The 25,118-nt window shown below is 32.4% G+C and overlaps 1 protein-coding gene and 1 long non-coding RNA gene across 3 annotated transcripts; one reads left to right on the top strand and one right to left on the bottom strand.

Moving 5' to 3' along the window:
* Positions 1-3,121: 3,121 nt before the first annotated feature.
* On the bottom strand, positions 3,122-6,174 carry LOC112288618 (protein disulfide isomerase-like 1-4). Of its 2 annotated transcripts, none has more exons than XM_024533000.3 (2): positions 5,922-6,174; positions 3,122-4,903 (listed from the first exon to the last, which is right to left on the bottom strand). In XM_024533000.3, the coding sequence occupies exon 2, from the start codon at positions 4,834-4,836 to the stop codon at positions 3,262-3,264; it is 1,575 nt and encodes a 524-aa protein (XP_024388768.1). In that variant the 5' UTR covers positions 4,837-4,903; positions 5,922-6,174; the 3' UTR covers positions 3,122-3,261. The 2 variants fall into 2 exon arrangements, with proteins under 2 accessions (XP_024388768.1, XP_024388766.1); XM_024532998.3 differs by having other exon boundaries at positions 6,083-6,174.
* Positions 6,175-6,215: 41 nt separating this feature from the next.
* Positions 6,216-9,798, top strand: LOC149988082 (uncharacterized). Its single transcript, XR_016505358.1, has 2 exons — positions 6,216-8,071; positions 8,228-9,798. It is a non-coding gene; the product is annotated as an uncharacterized LOC149988082 (long non-coding RNA).
* The last annotated feature ends 15,320 nt before the right edge of the window (positions 9,799-25,118 follow it).

Raw genomic sequence — 25,118 nt, 5'->3', positions numbered from 1 at the left:
AAATCTCACCAAGTCAAGAGGATCGGTGTCCTACTGCAAATCAAACTTGGATCCAACTTTGCTACCCAAGTGACTAGACTTTGCACTTCCACTGCCAATGAACCCAATACAATCCAAAAATTAAGATCTTGAGATTTTATCTTCTTTACAATTAATTTGGAGATCAAGAGTTTGGTTCAAATGCACAAATGAAGCAATTTACTAGCACCAAGTTCAAATCCGAGTTTCCTATTTTTGACAAGGTAGATGTTAATGATCTTTAGGAAGTGTCCATTTACAAGTTCTTAAAGTCTTAAAAAGGGGACAACATTTTGGGAGACAACATCTAGTAGAATTTTACAAATTTCCTTGTTGACAAGAATAGGAATGTTGTCAATCACTATGCATTCACCACTCCACCATCAAAGATAAAGAATGATGAGCATTATTAAATAAGCTATGTTCATCATACTAAGATCTCTCTCTATACACTAAACAAAGATATGTGCAAGTATCCACATGGCAACAATAGCTAGAAGGAGAACAAAAAAAAAAAAAAAAAAACATAAAACAACCACAATGGCACTACCACTATGGGAACTAAGAACTAAAGAGAATAACGCTGCCATTTCAATGTCTAGCAAAGTGCAAATTATTGCACATTGCACTCTCCACCATGGAGGTTTACACTACCACTTGATGAGTACAACTTGCCGCTTCAAGAGAAACCACCAAACTCCAACTATCTACTTCTTTGCTAAAACAACATAACATAGCTCTATGCATGCAAAATCTCCACTACTAGACAAGGTCATCATATAATCTTATTCCATGCCACCTTGTAAGAATCTAATGGGAGAAGCAAGAACCTCCAATCAAACATTGCTTAGGTTTTTGACCGCCACAATCAAATAATACTACCTAGTAATAATATACATGTAAGAAAAACAACATGAAGTATTTTTTTTCTTGCAATCTTTGATCAAATCTCAACTACCACATCGCCGCACACATAGCTTGAAAAGAAATGAAATGTTGCTTGAGGGCACTTCAAGGGCTCTGTGGTGCAAGAGACAAAATAAAATAAAATAAAATAAAAATGATATATTTAGTTGATGGGAATATGGAAGCACATACACATATAAAAAACCACAGAAAACAAAAAATATTCTACGAGGATTGGAGCCCCAAAACGCACCACTAGCAAAAAAATGATGAAAAAAGGAAGGAATATCCAAGAGGTAGCCTAGACTCCTACCAACAAAGGAACTATCGGGGTTCAAAAGATCTACTGAGGTTCAAAGATAGATTCTCACTCTCTTTCATCCTCTCTTCTCATCTTCTTTTCATCTTTCTTTTTCTTTTTCTTTTTTTCTTCTTTTTGTCTTTTTCTTGTTGTCTTCTTCTCTTATTTTGATTTCCCTTTCTTCTACTATATATATATATATATTTTCTATTCCTTTAATTTTTTTTATAACTTTTTTCTATATATATATATATATATATATATATATATATTTAATAAAAAAAGCTATTTTCATTGTGGAAATTTATCTTACTAAACTCACAATCTACCTTAGATTGCATGTCTACTATTAGCAATCTATTTTCTATTTTTCTAAGAATTCTACTACTAACTCACAAAACTTGTGGTTTTAAACACAATAAGTGTATTTTTTGTACTAAATACACAAGTGAGTCAATTTGGTGACTTATATATGGCGACTATTTGGGACAACTCAATGAGGCAAAGAATGCAGAGTATTGCTCTTAAAAAGTCCTTATCTAAAGTTAGCCACACTAGATTTGATATAAAAAACCTATTATAAAAAAATTATAAATCTATATTAGCTAATTTAAGAAGAAAATATTTATTTTAAAATTCCTTTTCAAAAAAAACTCTATGGAAGATCCATTCTTATCCTAACATTGTATTTTTTGCTATTTATCTCAAAACTCCTTCATTAATTCACTAGATTAGTGACTATAAGCACCATAAGTGAGTCAATTCATGGTCATATAATATTTTAATGGATATTTTAATCTAATATTATTTTAATAGAAAATAGCCTTAATCCAATAATATATCCAAAATAAAAATATAATTAATATTTTTATTGTATAAAATTAATCAAAAATAGAACTTAAAAATTGATTCTCTACAAACCTTATTATTAGTACAAATTTATGAAGGCATCCTACTTCTTGCATGACAATATCTACATCAATTTTATTCAAATAATTTGAGTTTTAGAGTAACCAACTTCCAAAATTAGAAGAGCAATTTGGAAGGAATATCTTTCTAATACTTTGTTGAAAGAATTAATATCATTGAGATATTTGTTCTATACCTTTAATTATGGAATTACATCTTTCAAACTTTTAGGCTTACAATTGTCATCTTCATGATCTACATAATCTTCACTTTCCAAAAAACCAATTTATATTATAAATCTTTGATGTCTTGATACACCTCATACCAAATATGCATACGTTTGAATAGCCATTTTGTAACAAGAAAAAGTATCTTGATTTAAGAACACCAATCCAACCTTAATATCAACAAAACTAAGTCTAAAGCACATAAAATGAATTTCTTCTGGGTGACTTCTCCACATGCTAAAGATTTACAATGCCAACAGGTGATTGAGCTGCAAACCACACAAAGTGGTATGAAAAATTAAAAACCAAACCCTAATCACGGCGGCTGGTGCCGCCATCGATCTACGGTCGCTCCCGGTTGAGTGCACTCAAGCAGTAGATCCTGATCCAAGCACGACAATGATTCGTTGCGTGGTTGTGTGTAAAGGGGTCATACTCTTTACACACGTTTCAGTGTATTCACAAGCTTCAGTAGCAGGTTTGCAAGGATGGGACTTGTGGGTAATTGCAGCCGTTAGGCAAGACGCAAGCTCCCAACTTGTACAGAGACACGATGGGACTGCAACGATTTCTCACCACTTCATTGCGCGGAACTGGGGTGTCGTGTGGGTTGTGAATCTTCGCTCACACGTACTCGACCGGAATAATCCACGACAAAGTGATGTTCACGCTTATATCCGGGCATTTTGGATGGTTGTTTATTTTTCCTGAAAGCTATCACCAACAAAGAAAAAATTTAAAAAAAAAAATGCAAGGTGTGTGTTTGTACATACATATGTAAAGTTTTCCGTGCTACATTTGGGGCCCGTATTACAAATGTTTCCACGCGAAAGGCATGGATTTGACGCCGCAAACGTGTGTAGTATGGAAGTCCTAACCTAAAATCACTAACAAGATCTTTCAAAGCTCGTCTTTGGTTTCTTCCGTGTCGGCAGCTTCCTCTAGTGTTTGGTCCGAGTGATCAAGCTCTTCATTATGGTCATATTCACCGGATTCTTTACCTCCCGCCTCGTGACCATGCTTGGGCTCAACGTACTCCGGAAGATCGGCTTTGAAGGGGATACCTGCGTTCTCCATCAAAAACTTGCCCAATCCAGCTGCTGTCCTGTATGCTCCTGCTGAGATTGGCTCCTCGCTCTTCTTTCCAGCGGGGAACAAAACAACGGTTGGGTAGCCCTCAATCTTAATGCGACTGTGCTCATTCTTAGTGCCGTCCATCTTGGCGATCACTACAGACTTCACGTCCTTCAAGAGCTCTCCCAATTTATTGTACTCAGGCTCCAAAGACTTGCAGTGACCGCACCAGGGAGCGTAGACTTCGAGGAGAACGTCCTTCGAGTCGTCCAGAACAATGTCCTCGAACGATTTGCCAACGACAACCTTCACAGGCTCGTTGTTCTTCTCCGGTACGTCTTCAGACTTAAAGTATGGGGTGAGCTTGTTCGCCACAAACTTCTCTGCGAAGTCCTTGAGCGACTTCTGGTCGAAGTCTCCGTCGTACTCGAACTTTAACCCATTTTCTTCGGGAATGAATCCCATGAGCTTTGTTTTGGGGCCACTGAGGGAGAAAAAATCAAGGACAGGGGCAGCCACCTCTTCGTTGGCAAGGTCAACAAGAACGAAGATGATCTGGCCCTTGAAAGATTTCGCAGTTTCTTCGTAAACATCGCGGACCTTAACATACCCTTCAGTACCTGCAAACAGAATCAGTTGCTTGTTGATGTCGGATTCGAAGATTGAGGATGCTGTCTCACGGCTAAATGTGATGACAAGAGGAAGCTTGTTTTTCACAACGAAGCTGGTAAGGGCCGCCTCCTCGAATTCACCCTCAAAATGGACAACCGTCTCTGCCTGCTTCTTCAACAAGACAAGCGACGGTGTTTTCTCTAGGCCAAACTTTGCAGCCACTTCCTTGTCGTCAGTCATGTAGAACGTGGCGCCTTCCTCCTTAGCAGATGTTGCAATGAGTGCCTTAGCGTTCTTATCTTCGAGGCTATCCACGAATGCGACCGCAATTGGAGTCTCGAATTCCAACGCCTTCTCGGCATCAGCAGTGGACTTAAGAGTCTGAAAAGAAGGTCCGCATTTCTTCTTCACCCAGCCGACGATCTCGTCAACCTTCCGACCGCCAGTGTAGGGCCTGTGCACTCCGTCAACGAAGAATAACAGAGTGGGGAAGCCTCGGACTTCAAACTTCTGGCTTAGATCGTTGTGCTCGGTGGCATCAACCTTAGCGAGAACCACACCTTCATCTTTGAGAAGGGTGGCTGCCTTGGCGTACTCGGGCGCCAGTGTCTGGCAGTGGCCACACCAGGGGGCATAAAACTCAACCAGGACGTACTTGTGACTACTGATCAGCTCCGTAAAGTTGCTAGCGCCGAGAACAATAACATCTTTTTCGTCAATGTCCTCCGCATAGGCGGGCGAAGTGACACAGAACAGTGCTAGAAGCCCCACCGCCAGAAATCGCTCCATTGTAGATTCCACCCTTGCGGATACGACAACACCTCAAGATCCACTGCAATGAATGTCAATACTGAATCTGCACGCAGACCCATCCCCGTCCTTCCACATCATTAGCATTTTTGTGATTGACGTACGAAACTGAGAACGATTGAGGAACATGGCTTGATCAACATTCACGGTGTCGATAAAACAGAATATGACAAGATATGCGAGAAGACAAGCATCAAACTTCAGAGCCGGTCAATGTGCATGCAAATGACGCGCCAAGAGACAGAATTATCCAATTACAAGACCTCCACCACAAATTCTGAGTGTAAACAATGAAGACAACGCCCCTTCCGTCCCCGCTTGCTAAACCATACTCCTAGCTTAGAATTAGAGATCCGTCACCTCCATCTTGCTACTAAGGATCACAGCTACCTTGTATTGCTACGAAACTGCGGTCACTCAACTTCCAAGAAGCTCAGTACAGGCTATCGAGGCAGAGCTTATAGCAACTTATCAGGAAACTCAAACACGTCACTGTGAAATGCACCAAATACTTGATCAAGCTCAGATATGTGTAATGGCAAATGCTACCTAAACAAACACAGGGATACTGTGTTGGACTCATTCACGGACGTTACACAGTTCTCAGATAGTGAAAATCACAATTCAAAAAATCAAAAAATCAAAAAATCAAAAAAATCTTCTCAATTTGTAGCGAATCACGAAGAGTACAGATTAAAATAACTGTAGAGAAAGGTTGCATCAAAGACACGATCCAACCAAGTAATGAGAATCCAGCTAGAAAGACCCAGCGATAATGCTCACAAGCACGCATCCGACTCTGTTTCCAACGATGAAGGCTAACCTACACATAATTATGTAAAGTAGCTAAAAGAAAAAGTGAAAAAAACGAAAGAGGAAAGGGATCTGCAATCAAAGATTTGATGCTAATCAAATAGATGTAAAGAATGCAAGTGCTGTTGAACTGGCAAGAGATACACCTAAGGCAGCTGAAGCAAGCAACAACCAATCGCACTCCGTGTCACATGCGTAACCCCTTATCAAGGACGAAAGTCACCATACGAACACATGTGTAGCAGCATCACCTCAAAAACCTGATCTGAATAAACGAAGACGTTCGCAAATGACAGGAGAACAACCCCAATGCATGGAACACGAAACACACATCCGTCCCACAAACGCTTCTGAAGCTACGGCCCCAATAGCAATGCGAAAATTATAGCGCAAAGGTCGCAAGTATACGAACCTCAGAGACCCAGGATGCCTCGTGCTACTGCTGCAAGTCCTCCAACCCAACCCTTGCGGCCACCTGAGGCTTACTCTTGGCCTTCCTCTCTCCCTAAAACAACACACCCCACATCCAGTGTCTCTGGGTCCATATGAGCTTTGCGTGGCCCTTCTTCATCCAGCCCACCGATTCCGACGTCGGCATCATTCATCCCAAATTGGTCACGTCGTACGCGACTGGAAGATCAAGGTTGGACTTCACCTATTACTTGCGAAGTCGTCCGATGCTTCCGCCCGGGAAGGATAGAAGGAAAGCAGACTCTCCGACATCTGTCAGTTGGGAGAGCTGCTCAAGTGGCCGCTTTCAGCGATTGTTCAACGCAGATCCGACTGCGTGTCTCTAACCTCCTTGTTTAGCCTGATCCATTAGGACAGATTTGTCAACCCGGCCTTGATCTGAGTGCTTCGGAGTCAAGCGCGCCGAGGCTGTTGACTAGCGCCTTTTGCTGTTTCTATGGCTTCTCCGTTTTGTAGGCCCGATTTTCTAAGCTTTTTACCCGATATTTTCAGTGGGAAATCTGCTGTGTTTTCGATTGAAGGAAACTAGAATCACATCGCAGAGTTACCCTTCACGAAGTCTGGCATGTCGGTTTTTCTTCACCAACAATTCCGGTGCACCATCTTCCAATGAGATAAGAAATGAGCAATTCTGCTACACTTTGAAGACTGATTCTAGTTTTCTATTGCTTCTTCGGTGATTCTGAGATGTACCCATATCTGCATGTAATTCCTTAAAAAAAAATACCCGGATATCCACCCAATTTTCTCAGTCAACACAGATTTCTTGATTTGATCAACATGCCTAGTGTTCACAAACTTCACTTAATTCTTCCTAAACCCCAGTAGTTACATCCACACTGTCAGAAAGATTCAGATGGAGTTGATCGATTCCTTTACAACAGAATTACAAAAAGAAAACGAAGGGAAATTTTTTTTTCTCATTTTTTTTTATTTTTTATTTTTTTCTTTGTCCATGAGCACATCATCACCGCAAATTCACAGGTGTACTGTTTCGTTGAGGTAACAGTTAAGAAGAGAGTACTGTAGATCCGGATTCACATAATGGAGGGAGTTTAGGATCCATCCTACGGACCCGATTCTTCCGATGACTCATACCACAGCACTTTGGCCAATGGGATTGACGGAGAAACGTCACATGAGCAACAGGATCAGTGCTCGGGAACTGCCCAGTGGCATCGTCTGTATCGGTCAGTCAGCTCATCCCTGGCACCGGGAGAATCACGACTCTTGAGATTGCGCTAATAGTATATTCCGGGACCTTCAAAATGACACTAGTTTTGATTTATTTCTAGTCAGTTCGCGACATGCTTGTCGTGTCATGTGTAAGTCTTTTCCTGGTGCATTCTTTCCTTGTACATTCTTTCCCATGCCAATCTTTGATCATCGCGTTTGATAAACGGGAACCCAGTTCCCTGATTACGACATGAAGAAAATCTGGGCTGATCACAAGTCAAGTTGTATTAAATGCCGATTCAAAGCTCCAACTCTCGGATAAGTAGGTTAGCCAGCAGCATCAAGTTGCAGGCAAGCCACGAATGCGAGCCCTAAAAACAACGTGCTTAGGCGATCGATCGTGCTGCATTATAGATTTTCTTTTTTTCCTTTTTTTGCTCATGTTTTTTTCTAAAGCAGGAGGTGCAACTCAAGCATTTAATCGAAGCAACACCGTGAAGATTGAAACCCAGGCCTGTAGGCATGTCTGGGACCGCCACCGAAATTTTTCACATCAACATGTAGATTGCCACGTTTGGCAGTAGTTGCTAAACGTCATGAGGAATACTGACAATGTCACTACCCGAGCTGAGTTGTGAAGCATGCTTGGGCCAGCTCTAATAGCAATTGCATCTTACATACGTCGATTTGTGGCAAACTTTGCAAACTATTGATTCAAACACAGGATTTTTCTCCACCGTAACTTGTTTTCCAGGTGACTAATTTGTGGGGACTGTCTAGGCCCATGAAGCTCACAATGCATTCATTCCTTGCTCATTGTGAGAAAGCTCACAAGTGAGTTGCACTTCGAAAGCAGGATCCTGTCATGCTTGTGGTGATTTACACATTTTGTGAATGTCTTGATCAGCAGGTGAGAAAAACTTGGTTACGAATGGCCAATTCCTGTCAGGACAGCAAGTTGTGGAGTCATTGTTGTTGCAAAGCAATGAACTGCAGCTGACATTGCATGGAATGACTGCAACTCTCTTCATCAGATGGTTTATCATTTTATAAACAGAAATGAGGCATGACAAAACCGGATCCTCATGTCAGTTTGTAGTACTTAATTTTTATTTTATTTTTCTATTTATATATATTTTATTTTTTTCGTGATGACGATTCTTTTGTGATGTTTCAGTCTAGGTTTTTGTGGATGTAAATGAATAGAGATGGTTCGAATTCAAATTTATACTGTGAATAGTAAAATTTTAGTTCAAAGTGTCGTTTGTTTTTGCTGGTTTCTGTCACGTTTTGTTTTGTTTTTTTGTTGCTGGGTTGACAGCTGTTTTGTTTTGTTTTTTGTTGCTGGGTTGACAGCTGTTTTGTTTTGTTTTTTGTTGCTGGGTTGACAGCTGTTTTGTTTTGTTATAAAGATTAGTTTTATTTTTCAACCTACTTCACTTAAAGTTGATTCCAACTTTTCAGAATTAAGATGTACAATATGTGAGGAAATATGAAGTAATTCAGATTTAAAGCAATCAAATCCTGTACTTTGCTACAGATATATAGCTTGAGAAAACACATGATAATCTTGTTTGTTTTTGTTTTGTTGTGTTTTTTTGTCTAAATGCCTTATTCTGAATAGTTTTATACTTAATTTTACAAGGAAAACTTAATTATTCTACACAGGTGTAATTTGTATTTATTATTGTTTAATTTTTACTTGTATTATAGGTTATACTTTAACAAATGCTGCATATAATAATATTGTTTCATTATGAGGAAATTAGCTTATATGTCTATTTGTCCATGTGTATATATATACACATGGAGACAGGCATATAAGTTAGTTGTTTACGTGAATTTTTTTCTCTCAAGATTTATTCTTTGACTGATATTTTAATCTATCTATAAATCATACCAACCATAAAATTTGGAACTATATGTAAATTGTTGAGGAGTAATTTTTTCTTTGGATGACTCTGATGTTCAATTTGTAAACTGTTTAAGACAACAAAGAACTGAAATATGTCAACAACTTTGGTTATTAGGTGATGATGTATTTATTCGTTAGAAATTAAGGATTATATTTTTTAAATATATATACTTTAATCATATTTATAAATGTTTTACTAAGATATGAATACATAACTAATACTAAAATTAGAATCAATGATGGAAACTTCAAAAATGTTTATAAGATTTATTTCTTTATAATAATTACGAATAAAATACAGCTAATTTAGAAATATCTATATGTATCTATAAGTAAAGTTTTAGGTTATAATGTATCATATATTCCAAAGTTTACAAAATATGAATATTACCTTCAAAATAATAAAAGGAAAAGACTTGTGACACTCACAAAGATATAAATATATATAGTTGATGTCATGTCTAATACATGAAAAGAAATTAAAAAGAAACTAAAATTATATTATCTTACATTAATGTTTGTTAAAGTATTTTAACAAACAATATGAATTTTTGTTATTATATATATATAAAATAATAAACATATATTGGATAAAACTAATAACTATGGTTTTATATTTATCACACATAAATTTCGTAATTTCATATTAAAATTTTAGCCTTAAAAATTTAGCAAATAAAAAAAAGAATTTATTTTTTATTTAAGATAATTAATATTTCGTTTGAAGCATATTATTATTCTGATTTTTTCTGCTATCTAATGAGTTATTGTATAAAATAGATCTACTGATATTAAAATAAAAATAATGAAAGAGCACATTATATTTAAAGAAAAAATATATATGTAATAGTATTTAAAATTTCTAGATAAATCAATCAGTTTTATTTTGGTTAAAAGAATATTAGTAATGTTTTCATTAAACATACATCACAATATTTTTTAACAACAATCTAAGATCAAAAATCAAACATATATATATATATATATATATATATATATATATATATATTATAAGTATAGATTTATTTTCTTTTATTAACAGATATTTTTTAGAATCCTAGTAAATTTCAAAGACTTTTTTATTCCAAAACTTATATTTCGAATAAAAAAATTTTGAATTGAAATTCGTATGTTACTAGCTTTTAATAAAGAGTAATTTATTATTTAAAAAATAAAATATTTTAGTTTTAAAATTATGGTCATAAAATATTCTTAATTTTTATTTAATATTTTATATTATATTTTTTAAAATTAGAATACCTAAAAATTTAATTTAATAAATTTATATTTAATATATTTAAAATTCTTTTACTGTTGGCACAAGCTCTAAGTCAATGGACTTGTTGAATGAAAAAATGTGAGTTTCATTGTAACCACGGCTATAAGTGATTTTTTATTTTTTTTATTCTAATTATTATTAACTAATATATGCATTGAATTTTCTTGGGAAATTTAGTACAAAATCAGGTCTCTCTTGCAAATTCCATTAGAATTTTTTTTATAATATAATTTATTGATACTAAAGGCCTATGATGCTAATTAATTTAATTGTAATCTAAAAGTAATTGTCTTTGTTTAAAATTTCATAATTTCATATTAATTTTGAGAATTTTAATTGCATATATGTAAATAAGTTTTGGTCCAAATTGCATGTATGTGTATAAATATTTTATATAGACATAAATTTTTTCCAGCTAATTGTGTACCACCTTTGAGTTTAATCTATTAAATTCCATTTTTATTTACCATGTCATGTTCGGAACATCAATCCGTTTTTGTCGTACGTTGGAAAACAATTTTACATGCAATAACTTTTCTTACAATGCAATAGGGAGCCTGATTATTAAATCATAAGTGTAGTACTGTAATGATTTATTCAAAGTTTATATAAGAGCATTTAAAATATAAATGTTTATATAATTTTTATAGAGTTTTTAATTTTTTTATTGATATAATTTTTTTATTGATATAAAAACGTAAATATAGAGCTTACAAAACAAAATATAGAAGAAACAGAAATAAAATAACAAGTAAAAATTTAAGTGTTGATTGTCATTTGATAGTTGCTGAAAATGGCAAGAAGGCAGCAATAACAGCAAATAATTTCCAGTACCAAGCCCCAAATGTTTATAAATTGTGAGGAGGGTCGGCAGAGGCAATTTTAAATATAGAAGGCTGGTGGAGGTTAATTTTTTTTTTTTTGAGTTTTTTAATTAATTGCAACCAATATAATAAACCAATAAAATAGAAAAAGAATAAAAATATTTATTAAAATTTGTTCCTAAATTGAGACAATACTTAGAATCAACTTATAGAATGAAATAAATAAATAAAAAATTATCCAGATTTTGTAAAACAAATTAATCTACATTCAAAGATGGAATTACAATGAGGTTAGCAAAACCCCAATTACACCAAAATCACAATTATACCAAAAGCACATTTAGGGCTATGAAATTAAGTCATTAAGAATAGAACGAAGCCACTAAAGCTCAAATGGGCATAATATTAATGCTTCAAAGAAGAAATCCCTCTTCTTCCTTCTCCTCTTTCTTAGTCCAATAAATATATATTTATTAAGTTGAGTAATATTTTAAAGAAAGAGAATGAGTCTAATATACATATATACATATATATATATATATATAACAAAGAACATTATTGTATGATAACACAACTATTAGGTAAATGGGTGAATGAAGATATAGAAAAGATTGGTTATAAGATCAATAGAGATTTTCTCAGGAAATCATAGCTCATAGATCAAAGATGTAAAAATTTAATCTATTATGTTTTTATTATTTATATTATTATTTTTATTTTATTGGATTATATATAGAATAATATAAGGTATAATAATTATATAACCTATGCAATTTGTTTTAGGTTTAAGTTTAAAATATTATTTTAAAAATTAATATAAAAAAATTAAATTAATATTTAAGAAAATTAATTTATAAAATAAAGACAAAATTAGACCTCAAGGCACATAGATACAGATAGCAAAGAAAGTGTTCTTTTAGATATTAAACAATGTCATTTGAAAAAAGTCTTTGTTAAGGTAAAACTCACCCTTTATTTCTAAATTATAAGATAGTCTCAATTAGGAGTAATTTGTAATTAGTGGTATAAAGTGAAAGAAGAAACAAACAAGAACAAAAAAAGAACAACACAAAACAACTAAAATAAGTGCAATCAAATAATTGCACATTGTAAAACTAATCACAGTTTGTTTATTAGATATATGTAAAGAACTATCAACTAGATCAAGCCACAAAATAGTATACTAAGAGATGGCCTAAATTTTTAAAATTATATTATTTTTAAGTGCATCTAAAAATAAAAATAAGAGATCTTCATGTTGGAAATTTGACAAAAAATTTAAAGAAGAAGATTGCTCAACATTTTAGAGTTTTTTTTTTAATTTTTTTTTAATTTTAATTTTAAATTTTGGCTTTAGACATATATTTTTTTAAAATAAATAATTCCAAAATTTTTAAATCATAATTAATTTTATTTAATAATGTTAAGTTATATACATAACTAAGTAAAGACAATAAGCCTTGAGATCAATCATAGGTGGATAACATGATAGAGCATCATAAAAAAAATAGTGTGAGAGAAAATCAAAGATTGGAATTTTTTTTGATGGTCAAACCATTGAAGAATAGCCTAATAAAACATCTTGAATATGGCCAAGATTTGATATTTATCTATAAAGTAAATTTTGAAGACAAAATCTAAGTCTTATTTCTTGTATATAGATATATTTTAATAATATTAATTTTAATATTTTATATTTATATTTACTCAAATATCAAAAAATAATATAAAAAATTAGAATCAATAATATTATATTGATAGAATATAAAAATAATTCTATTAATTTTTTAAAAAATTTAAATAATTCATCACAAATAATATTCACTAAAAAATGTGTCTTATATAGTTAAACATGAAATAATGATAAAAAAAGAAAAGAAAAAAAAATGATCTACAAAGTTAATGATTTTTTAAATAAAAATCAGCTATAGTCCTTATTTTTTCGACTACTTGCTCCTACAATACCAATTTGAACAACATGCAGATTTAGATCCAATTAGAAAGTACTTTACTTTGTTTAATTTTATTTACTAGACTTGGCTAAATTTTTAATAATCTTGCTATCATTGACTATGTCAATTGGTACCACCTTGTAGATGAATATTATCATCTATATAGATATTAGGTATTTGTTTGTTTTTTATTTTTTTTTCAAAAGTGTCCAAAATTATCATTCAAAAATAATTTTGATATCAACTCAAGTACATATATTTAATCAAATAGATCCAATAATAATAATATTTTTGGATTTTAATTAATTAAGGCAAATATGACAAGGATAAAGTCAAAATTACATTTCTTGCATTTTTTTATTGATTGAGTATGTAGGGAGAAACTCAAACCCACTCTCGTTGTTGGAGTCCACTTTTATTCTTGTTTTTAAGTAGGTAGAACTAGGTTAGACCAAAATCCACTTGTTCTTAAAATATGGCACAGACCACAAGTCACCTCTTTTCTTTTAGTAAGGCAAAGGTTGGACTACAAGTTGCCCTTTCTACATGTTTAAGGCAATGTCGTAACCATAGGCTTTTAATTCTCCTCTATCAAAATTTGCCTATTGATAAGATATGGTTGTGGTGGTCATTTTAACCAAAATTAGAATTAAGGCTAATATCTAATCTTATTTTTTAAAAAATATTAATTAATTTTTTAAATATTTAGTAAGAATTTTTAATTTATTAATTTATTAAAATTTATTCATAGGATGAAATAAAATAATTTTATTTTAATAAGTAAACATAATTTTTTTTAAAGATTTATAAATAAATAGCTCTTTTACATATATTTATATTCTATTTAAAATGATATAAATTTTGTTTTAAATAAAGACCTTTGCCATTACATCTTTTGCATAAGTAAATAAATATTTTTTTATTTTTTAAAATAAAATTTTAAAAAAATATTTTTCATCATTTATTTTTAATATCATATTTCAAGAATATCTTATTAATATATATTTTTAGATTTTTATATTTTAAAACTTCAATACATATAAGCTATAAAAATATAATCATGGATAAGATCATATATATGAGCAAGATTATATATATATATATATATATATATATATATATATTCATTAAATAATATGTTTTTAAAAGTTTGCTACCGCCAATATCACAATCTAACACATTCAATGAAATACATATTATACAATAATACTTTAATGTAAATGTGAGAAGAACAAAAAACACAAAAGTTCATTTCATAGTAAAGAAACTTGACCTAAAATCATTTAAAAAAAATAGAACAACCAAGAAAAAAATGGAAAAGATAAAAGTAATCATTTATCATAGATAAACATACGCACTCTAGTAAATACCTATATGATTAGATAGAAGTAGATAAAATTAAATAAAAGTAGATTAATTTCATAATATCTTCTAAAATAACTTCCTTAAAGCTTCACAGATGAGACTTTGACTTTACATGTATTTATAGTTGATTGATAGATTAAAAACTTAATCAAGAAGTTAACTACATATTGGTAGCTTGCAGAATAAGCTAACTATGTGGCATATACATTGAAAACTTACCTTGTAAGTTAAGATATGTGTCTTACAAAGTCAACATGTTTTGGAGATCCTGTAGGACATTGTCACATAGTTTCTAGTTAAAAAAATATATGGAGACAAGAGTGAAGCCTTCTTCACTCTTGTCAATACTTTTCTAGTCTTTAGTCTTGTTTTAAGACTTTCTAGTCTTCTTGTTTTTGACAGTAGCCATTCTAGTTTAATACTATATCATCTTTGAGTGACTTTCTAATTCTTTTCAATGATATAAGGGTATATTGAGGATTTCTTTCTTCAAGATTCATATTTTTGACAGTTTGATAAGGGTGCTAACTTATCATTTTTATCTTGTTTTAGAAGTGAGTAGATTATACCACTTCTATTGTTGTATTTTGAAGGTTATAGACTATCTACCTTTAAACAAAAAATCTTATTTTTTAACATTGATTTTTTTCTTAAAGATAATAAATTATTCCTCTTTATAGAAATTTTTATTTGATATTAGAAGTTGTAGATTATGTTCTCTTAATTTATTTTTTTGAATTTTTTTGAGTTATTTATGGAAGAAAAAATTATAGATGCTATACTCAGTGGAAGTGAGAATAGATTTGCAACTATTGTAGATCTTGATGAGCTTGTCAACACTCTAAGAATAAAAATCTCATGTATTTCTAATGTGAATCATGGAAGTACTATTTCTATGCCTATAGAAGAAGTTTAGAGTCTACATCAAGAAGTTGTGTAGTTGAAGGATGCAAATAGATTGACCTTATAAATAAATCTAAGAAATTTTGCTTCTATAAGTATGATAAAGACAAAGATTAGTATGTGTAAGAAGTTTAATGGAAGAAGATCAAAATTTCAAGGATTTCTACAATGAGTCAAGCTCTATCTAAGGTTGCATTCCTTCAAATATTTTGATGGATTTACTCAAGTTAGATTTATAGGCACACTTCTATCAAGAAGTGTTTTTTCTTGATTTACAGCTTTAATAGAAAAATATTTGTAATTTTTTATTTGAATTTATTTTTAGAATTATTTATGGCTATATTTGGAAAAAATGATCGAAAAAGAGTAGCAAGGATGATGCTCTTATCTTTATGGCAAGAATCGCAATCAGCTACTATATATGCTGCTAAATTCCAAAATCTTTTTTGCAATGTGGACTAGAATGACAAAGCCCTTATCAATCAATTTTGATATGGATTGAAGGACAATGCTAAAGATTTTTTATTGACAATATCAAAGAAAAAATCTTTGAAATAATTTATTACTTGAGCCATTGCATGTAATAATTGATTAATTGAAAGACATCAAAAATAAAGACTTGGTTGAAGAGGAACAAGTCAAATAATGATAGAAATTTTTCAAGTTTTTAGAAACTTATTTGTCAAAGACAAAACCAATGCAAATTGATACAATATATTTTATATATATCATAGAGCACAAAAAGACTCATTGATGTTAAGAGGGCTTATATTTATATTATGGAAAAGCTAAACACATTAATCAACATTGTCTAAAAAAATGACACAACCACAAAATGAAAAGCATGATTTCCAAAGAAGATAATGTGTTGAAAAATAAGTTTTTCTAGCTACATTAAGATCCCTGCAGTTGCAATCTTACGTGACTCCTAATAAAGATTATATTCTCTCTTCAAATCCCTCATCTTATTTTATAATAAAAGTTTATTTAGGACCAAAAAATCACAAAGTCTTAACTTTATTAGATTCAAGAGCCTCAACTTGTTTTATAGATAATGTCAAGGACAAGAACTCAATGAAAAAACAATTCAGAAAAGTGATCCTTCACTCAAAGAGAGGTAACAAAATATATATAAACAAGTATATATATTGAAATAGAAACTGGAATGGCTATTGCCAAAAGATAAGAAAACTAGAGATCCTTGAAACTAGACTAGAAGCAAGAAAGGAGTTGACAAGAGTGAAGAAGCCTTCACTCTTGTCACTATATATACTCTCTAACTAGGAGCTACGTGGCGACGTTCTATAGGACCTCCAATATGTGTTGACTTTGTAGGACACATGCATTGACTTACAAGGCAAGTTTTTCTACATGTGGGCCTCATAGTTAGCTTGATCTTTAAGCTAACAACATGTGTGGCACATGGCCAACTTGTTGATCACGTTTTTAATCCAAAAAGTCAATTAAAGACACCTATGAAGTCAAAGCAGTGTCTAGGAAGTTTCTAAGAAGCTTCGATATTAAATATTATAGAATTAACTTACTTTTACCTACTTTTACTTACTTCTACCTATTTGTATATGTAATTATTAGCTTACATGATTATGGCCATGACATTACCCCCCCCTTCTAGAGACGAGTTCCACGAGGAGCGGTCATCATATGTTGAGAAAATCTATGATGCGACAAATTATATTCGCCACATACTTTGATCTTTGTTCTCTTCGAAGATGATTGATAGGACCTCTCAACAATCGGTAGTGTCCCATACCAGGGCGGGAAGACCACCCAGTTATTTGATCATTGTTGAGGCCTTCGTAACTTCCTTCGAATAGAATATTTGGAACACCATCAGGAGTTGTTCCTACCTCTAGCAAAATCACCAAACATCGGGAGTCCCTTCCCAAATTGTGATACCAAACGTGTTGTATCTCGCCATCTATTCGAGGAAGAACATGTCATTCTTGAAGATCTTCATCTCGATTACGTCGTCTTGAAGGTTGTGACAATCGTAATGTCTTGTCCGGCAGGTCAGCAAATGAAGGCTCTTGAGTTGAATCCACTGGTTATTGGTTCTCCATCTCTTGAGCGTCACTACTACAACGAAGCTATGTACAAGAATTAAAAGTAGATTGTTATCTTGCCTAGATGTTGTTTCTTTTATAAAGAAGATTTTCATTTTGATTTTGATGGATATCGTCGATGAAAAGCTTCCACCGCCTTTGATGCATTTGCAAGATTCTTTATTGGCTCCCATGTGCGTTCACTAATACCATATCCGCGTCAATGGACAAGATATTCTAATTTATTTCAGTGTCGCTTTGAATCTAGGACTTCTTCTACTTCAAACTCTTCATTATTGTCCACTTTTATAGGAGGAGGTGGAGCTTGTTGTCTTCTTGGTATGTCCACTGACTTGTATGGTTCAAGAAGAAACACGTGGAATACTGGATGGATTTTCATTGACTCCGGTAGATGTAAACGATATGCAATTGGATTGATTTATGCAGAAATAGAAAATGGTCCCATCCTTCAAAAGTCCAACTTGTCACAAGGACGAGTGGTCTTGATATTATGACGAAGTAGCCATACCTTATCACCCAAGATGAATGATGGTTGTTCCTTTCGATAGACATCCGCATTGACCTTATGTTGTTCTTGAGCCTCTTTTAACTGCGCCTTCATCGTTGCATATAACTCTGATAAATGAATTGCCAAATCTTTCGCAGCAGGATTATCAACTTTTGAAAAGTCAAAAATATGAAGTCGTGGATGATAACCATAATTAGCAAAGAAAGGTATTTATTTTGTAGAAGAATGTACCGTGTTATTATAAGCAAATTTTGCCAATGGCAAAAGAGTTGTCCAATCATCTTGTTGGTAATTAATGGTACATCTTAAATATTGCTCCAAAACTTGATTAACATGCTCCGTTTGTCCATCAGTTTGAGGATAGAATGTCGAAGATAGTTTTATATCTACTTTAAGAATCTTGAAAAGAGTCCGCCAAAATCTTGATACAAATTGAATTCTCCTATCTGATATAATATCCTTGGGTAATCCATGATAGCGATAGATATTGTCAAGAAAGAACTTAGCTGTTTCTTCACCTGTGATAGATTTTGTACATTGTACAAAATGTGCCATCTTAGTAAAATCATCTACTATCACAAATATAGAGTCATAAGAACCTGAGATTAGAAGATCCGTGATGAAGTCCATAGAAACAGAAGACCATGGTTGTTCTAGAATGGGTAATGGCTGAAGAAGTTCAAAAGGTCGATGACGAGGAGTTTTCGATCTTGAGCAAACATCACATGATTGTACAAAATCTTTAACTACTTTCCACATTTGAGACCACCAAAAATCCCTAGATATCAGCTCCAAATTCTTATTATATCCAAAATGTCCTGTTGCTAGGAAGTCGTGACAAGCTAGAAGAACACATAAACGTGCTTCTCCTTCTAGAACATGTAGGCATCCTTCAAAATAGAGTAGGTTGTTCTTGAATTCAAATTTAGATAGATTATGAGATTTAGAAGAATTGTTCTTGATATCACGAACAAGAGGGTCTGAAGACATAGTTAACTGGACTTGCTTAAGAAAAGTTAAATCAACAGTCAATGTTGATTTTATTGCTCGAAGATGAAAATGCTCCGGCTTCAAGAGAACCATTCTTTGTTGCTCAAAAGCTGCATCTCCTTTTTTTGGTGCAAGATAAGAATGTCTAGACAAGGCATCGGATAAACCTTATTGTTTTCTTGATCGATAAGTGATGATGAACTCGACTCTTGATAAAAACATGCTCCAATGAGCTTCGCAATGATTTAATATGCATGTTGACATAAAATATTCAAGGTTCTTGTGATCCGTATATACAGTGACTGAACTAGAAGCGCCTTCTAGATAATGACGCCATTCTTGAAAAGAATCCACAATTGCAAGAAGTTCTTTGTCGTGGATCTCATAATTGATTTCTGCTGCTGAGAATTTTCTTGAATGAAAGGCTACTGGATGAAGTTTGTCATTTGTTCCCATTTGTGATAAAACCGCACCCAGAGCAAAGTCCGATGCATCTATTTCCATAAAAAATGCTTTGGAAAAATCAACACGATACAAGATTGGTGCAGAAACAAATGATATCTTTAAAGATTCAAAAGCAACTTCCGCTTCTTGATTTCATTGGAGTTTGTCTTTACAAGTCAAACGTGTAAATGGAGCTGCAACTCGAGAGAAGTCTTTGGTGAAGATCCGATAGTAGTTGGCAAATCCCAAAAAACATTGGACATCTCTTACTGTTTTTGGGATCTTCCAATCTATAATAGTTTGAACTTTCTTAGGATCCATCATAAGTCCATCATTTGAAATGATGTAAGCTAAGAAATCGACTTGAGTAGTGTGGAATATACTTTTCTATCTTGGCATAGAGTCTACATCTCTTAATTTTTGTAACACATGACGAACATGAAGTTCATGTTCTTCTGGATTCTTAGAATAGATCAAGATGTCGTCTAGATAACATACCACAAAATCGTCCAAAAACTCTCAAAAAACATCATTCATTAGATGTTGAAAAGCTGCTAGTGCATTTATAAGTCCAAAAGGCATGACATTGTATTCAAAATGTCCATACCTAGTTCAAAACGCAGTCTTCCATTCATCTCCTTCTTTGATGCTTACTAGATTGTATGCTCTCCGAAGATCTATTTTTGTATAGATCTTAGCTTGATTCAGTTGATCAAGAAGTCCAGATATTAAAGGTAGTAGATACCTATTTTTGATGGTAATCTTGTTGAGTCCTCGATAATCAACACACATCCGCAATGATCCATCTTTTTTCTTCACAAATAGAATTGGAGCTCCTGCTCGAGATTTAAAATGGCGTATAAAATTCTTGGCTAGATTTTCTTCAATATATTCCTTGAGTTCAGCCAACTCATTTTGTGATAAACTATAGATTGGTCCGAATGGCGGTTGTGCTCCTTCTTGAAAGGCAATTGAGCAATCATAGGGACAATGTTCCGGGAGTGTATCCGCATTTTTTTTTTCAAATACATCTTGAAATTCTTGATATTGGCTTGGAATGCCACTTGAAGTCTTTTCACCAGTAGAAACGGGTGTAGCATAAATAATGTAGGATGATTCTTTCATAGCAGCATGTAAAAAAGCTTTTGTACCTATAAATATGGATTTAATTGAACTGGACTTATGACTCTCTACTTGATTAATTACACTATTAGTTATATTTTTAGAGAAAGTAAGAGTTCGTGAAATTCAGTCTATTTGAGGGTTGTATTTTTTTAACCACGATAAACCTAAAATGATTGGATTAGAAGGATATCTAATAATATTAAATACTACAAAATTATTATGACCATTGATTATTACTTCTACAGGAAGGGTTTTGTAAGTAATATCTCTAGAAGACAATGGACGACCATCTATGACTTCTACATGAACAGGTTTAGTTTTCTTTACTAAAGATATGCTATGTCTTTTAGTAAATTCTTCATCTAAAAAATACGCTGAGGCTCCTGAATCTAATAAGGCAGAGACTTTGTAATGTTTAGGTCCTAAAATAACATTTAATGTAAAACAAGGAGAGGGCTCTGAGGAGAGAATAGGACCTTTACTAGATATTGTGTAAGGTTCCAACCACATGGTCGCTATTGTAGCTGGACAAACTCGTTTTCTGACATATTGTCTTCTTTCACAGCCATACTATTCATTTTGTAATTGCGTCGTTTCTTTGGACAATGTTGAGCAGTGCGCTTTGGTTCTCCACAATATAAACATAATCCTTCTTGACGACGACGAGTCTTTTCTTGCTCAGTAAGAGGTTTGAAACGTACTGCATCAATTTGCATATCCTCTACTTCCAAATGTATGTGTTGAAGAGGTGTTGGTGTTGCTATTGAATTATAGTAACGTTGAGGTCCACTTGTACGGTTCTCAGATCGAAATTCAAAAAGGCGATTGTTGCACTTCACAGCAAAGTCAATTGCTTGACTCAATGTTTGAGGATCAGGTAAGTTGAGCATTGATTTTTTACCTCATATTGTAATCCGTAGAGAAATTGGCTAATAAGTGTAGCATCATCTCACTTGATATCAGTTACAAGTTGTCAAAATTGTGAAGCATATAACGTTACTGATCGATTCCCTTGTCGTAATATATGGATCTTATTGGTTGCAACACAAATTGCATCATGCTCTCCATACATGGATCGAAACTCCGCCAAAAAAGCCTCTAGATTATCTAATATTGGATCTCGTCGTTCAAGAAAAGATGAAAACCACGATAGTGCTGAACCTGAAAGAAGCGTACCAATGAATCTAACTTGTGATCTTGGAGTTGGATAGCTTTGGGGTTGAAGTTCAATCACCAGTTGCACTTGATTGATAAATCCTCGAAACTTGGATTTGGTGCCATCAAACTTCTCGGGTAGGACAATTCTTGGTTCTCTAATATTTAAATGGCGTTCCACTATAGGAAAAACGACATGGTTTGGTGCAGATATTGAAGCAACTCCAACCATTTCTATATCTTCACTTCCTGCCAATCTTGTTGCTCCTTGTGGTGGTAAATTGAGTTGATGCATCGCAAGCATTAACTCCCTCAATTGCTCTTGCATTTGTGCCATTGCACTCTTTATTTTGAGAAGTTTTGCCATGATAACACTTAGAAGAGAGAGGACGTATAATATCGCTCAAGACAAATAGAAGAGAGGACTTGAGGACAAAGAAAATGATAAGGACAATATCAGTTTAGAAGAGGGTAATCCGCAACTTCTAATATGCTTATATCTTATCAAGAAAAAGGGTAATCCACTCTTAATCAAGATTAGACAAAGCTCTGATATTGTAGGTGTACTCTTGTCAATCTGTCAAGGACAAGAACTCGATGAAAAAACAATCCAGACAAGTGAGCCTTCACTCAAAGAGAGGTTACAAAATATATATAAACAAGTATATATTTTGAAATAGAAACTGGAATGGCTAGTACATCTAAACCTGTATTGGTAAGTGCAAGAGTTTTTATATATGTCACATAAGAAAGATCATCTTTTGCAATATTGCCATGCCCATTTTTGATGGTGGAAAGACATCAAGTAGTATTCTTAGTTAATACTAAGATTTCTAGGATTATTGTGAAAAAAAGAATGCAAATATTCTTCCAAAACATTGTCTTTATGATTCTTCCATTGATCTTCACAAAAGAGCTCAACCACTATTTGGACTAATCTATAGTCTATTATAAAATGAGTTGGCTCTATTCATGGAATATATTGATGAAAACTTGCTTAAGGATTTTATACGCCATTCTAAATTTTTAGCTGGGGCTCCTATCTTATTTGTGAAGAAAAAAGATAGATCTCTATGGATATATGTAAACTATCAATGATTCAACAAGATCACCATCAAGAATAAAGTATCCTTTAACTTTGATTTCAAGACTTTTTGATCAATTCAATCAAGCAAAGATCTATAAAAAAAGAGATCTACAAGGAACATAAAATTTGGTATACATTAAAAAAAGAGATGAATAAAAAGCTGCATTTCAAATAAGGTATAGACATTTTGAATATAATGTCATGCCTTTTGGACTCACAAATATACCAGCTACTTTTCAACATCTAATGAATGATGTCTTTTATGAGTTACTTGATGATTTTGTCATTTGTTATTTGAACGACATCCTAATATACTCTAAGAACATCAAAGAGCATGAAGTTCATATTTATTGTGTATTACAAAAACTTAAAAATACTCAATTATATACCAAGTTTAAAAAGTGTATATTCTTTATTATTCAAGTTGATTTCTTAAGATACATCATTTCTAACAAAGGGCTAATAATAGATCCAAAGAAAGTCGATACTATCATAGATTAGAAGATTCCAAGAACGATAAGAAATATGCAATACTTTTTGGGCTTTGCCAATTATTAATGAATCTTTATCAAGAATTTTTCTCAAGTTGTAATTCCACTTACATGTTTGACTTATAAAGACAAAATTAAGTAGAGTAAAGAAATTGAAGTATCATTTATTACTTTAAAAAAAGAATTTACTTTTGTATCAACCTTATATTGTGTTAACTTCTTCAAGGTATTTTTTATAGAAATAAATGAATTAGAATTTATCTTAGATGCATTATTATCACAAATAAGAATAAATGATAAACTCCATTTAGTAGCTTTGTATTCTAAAAAAATTTCAATAATCAAGATTAATTATAAGATCTACAACAAAGAACTCTTTGCAATTGTGGATTCATTTCAAGAATGATATCATTATCTAGAAGGCATCTTAAGTCTAGTTTCTATATATATAGATCATAAGAACCTTAAGTACTTCATGTTGACATATGTTTTGAATTAACAACAAACTTATTTTTATCAAGATTTGATTTTAAGATGACTTATTGATCTGGAAAACAAAAAGGTTTGTTGGATGCCATTATTACACATTCTTATCTTGCACCAAAAGAAGGAGATATATCTTTTGATCAACAAAGAATGATTCTCTTGTAGCTAAATTATTTTCATCTTTGAATAATAAAATCAATATTAATTATCAATTCAACCTTTTTCTAGCAAATTCAATTAAATATGTCCTTTGATCTTCTTGTCTATAATATCAAGAATAATTCTTTTGAATCTCATGATACTTCCAAGTTTAAGTTCAAAAATAATCTACTCTATTTCAAGGGACAATTATACATTCCAAAATAGAGGGCATGATTATGTATTTTTTAAACTTGACATGATTTTTTAACAATTGGATATTTTGGATACAACAAGACTTTGGAGCTAATATTAAGAGATTTTTAGTGGCTTCAAATATAGAAGGTAGTCAAAGACTTTGTACAATCATATGATATTTTTTCAAGATCCAAAACTCCTTACTATTGACCTTATAGAACTTCTTTAGCCATTATCTATTTCAAAACAACCATAGTCTTTTCTTTCTATGGATTTTATGACAAATGTTTTAGTCTCAAATTTATATGATTCTACATTCATAGTAGTAGATCATTATACCAAGATGAATTATTTTGTACCATGTATAAAATCTATTATATGTAAAAAAAAATAGCAGAGTTTTTTTTTTTAATAATATCTATGGCTATCACGGATTGCATAAAGATATTATATTCGATAGGAGGACTCAATTTATATCAAGATATTGAAAAATCCTTTTTAAGATTTTAAAATTGGATATAAAGTTCTTTGACTTTTTATCTTCAAAATTAATAAATAAACAGAATGGATGAATCAAATTTTGGAGTAATATTTAAGGTGTACCATCAACTATCATCAAGATAATTGTAGGATTCTTTTACCATTGGTAGAATTTGTATACATTAATTTGATATATTTTTTATTCAAAAAATACTTTTTTATTAATTATAGTTATCATCCATAATTTATTTTTTTATTTTTTTCAAAAATTGATAATTTTGTGATGGAAGATTTAATAAATCATTTGATAGAGTTACATGCAATAATGAAGGCAAACTTAAAGGGAGCTCAAGAATAGCAAAAAATTAATGCAGGTG

The sequence above is a fragment of the Physcomitrium patens genome, chromosome 11 (genome assembly GCF_059467195.1).
Source record: "Physcomitrium patens ecotype Gransden chromosome 11, ASM5946719v1, whole genome shotgun sequence".
Lineage (NCBI taxonomy): Eukaryota > Viridiplantae > Streptophyta > Bryopsida > Funariales > Funariaceae > Physcomitrium > Physcomitrium patens.
The sequence above is the reverse complement of the archived record's forward strand: the minus strand, read 5'-3'. Positions and strand labels throughout refer to the sequence as shown.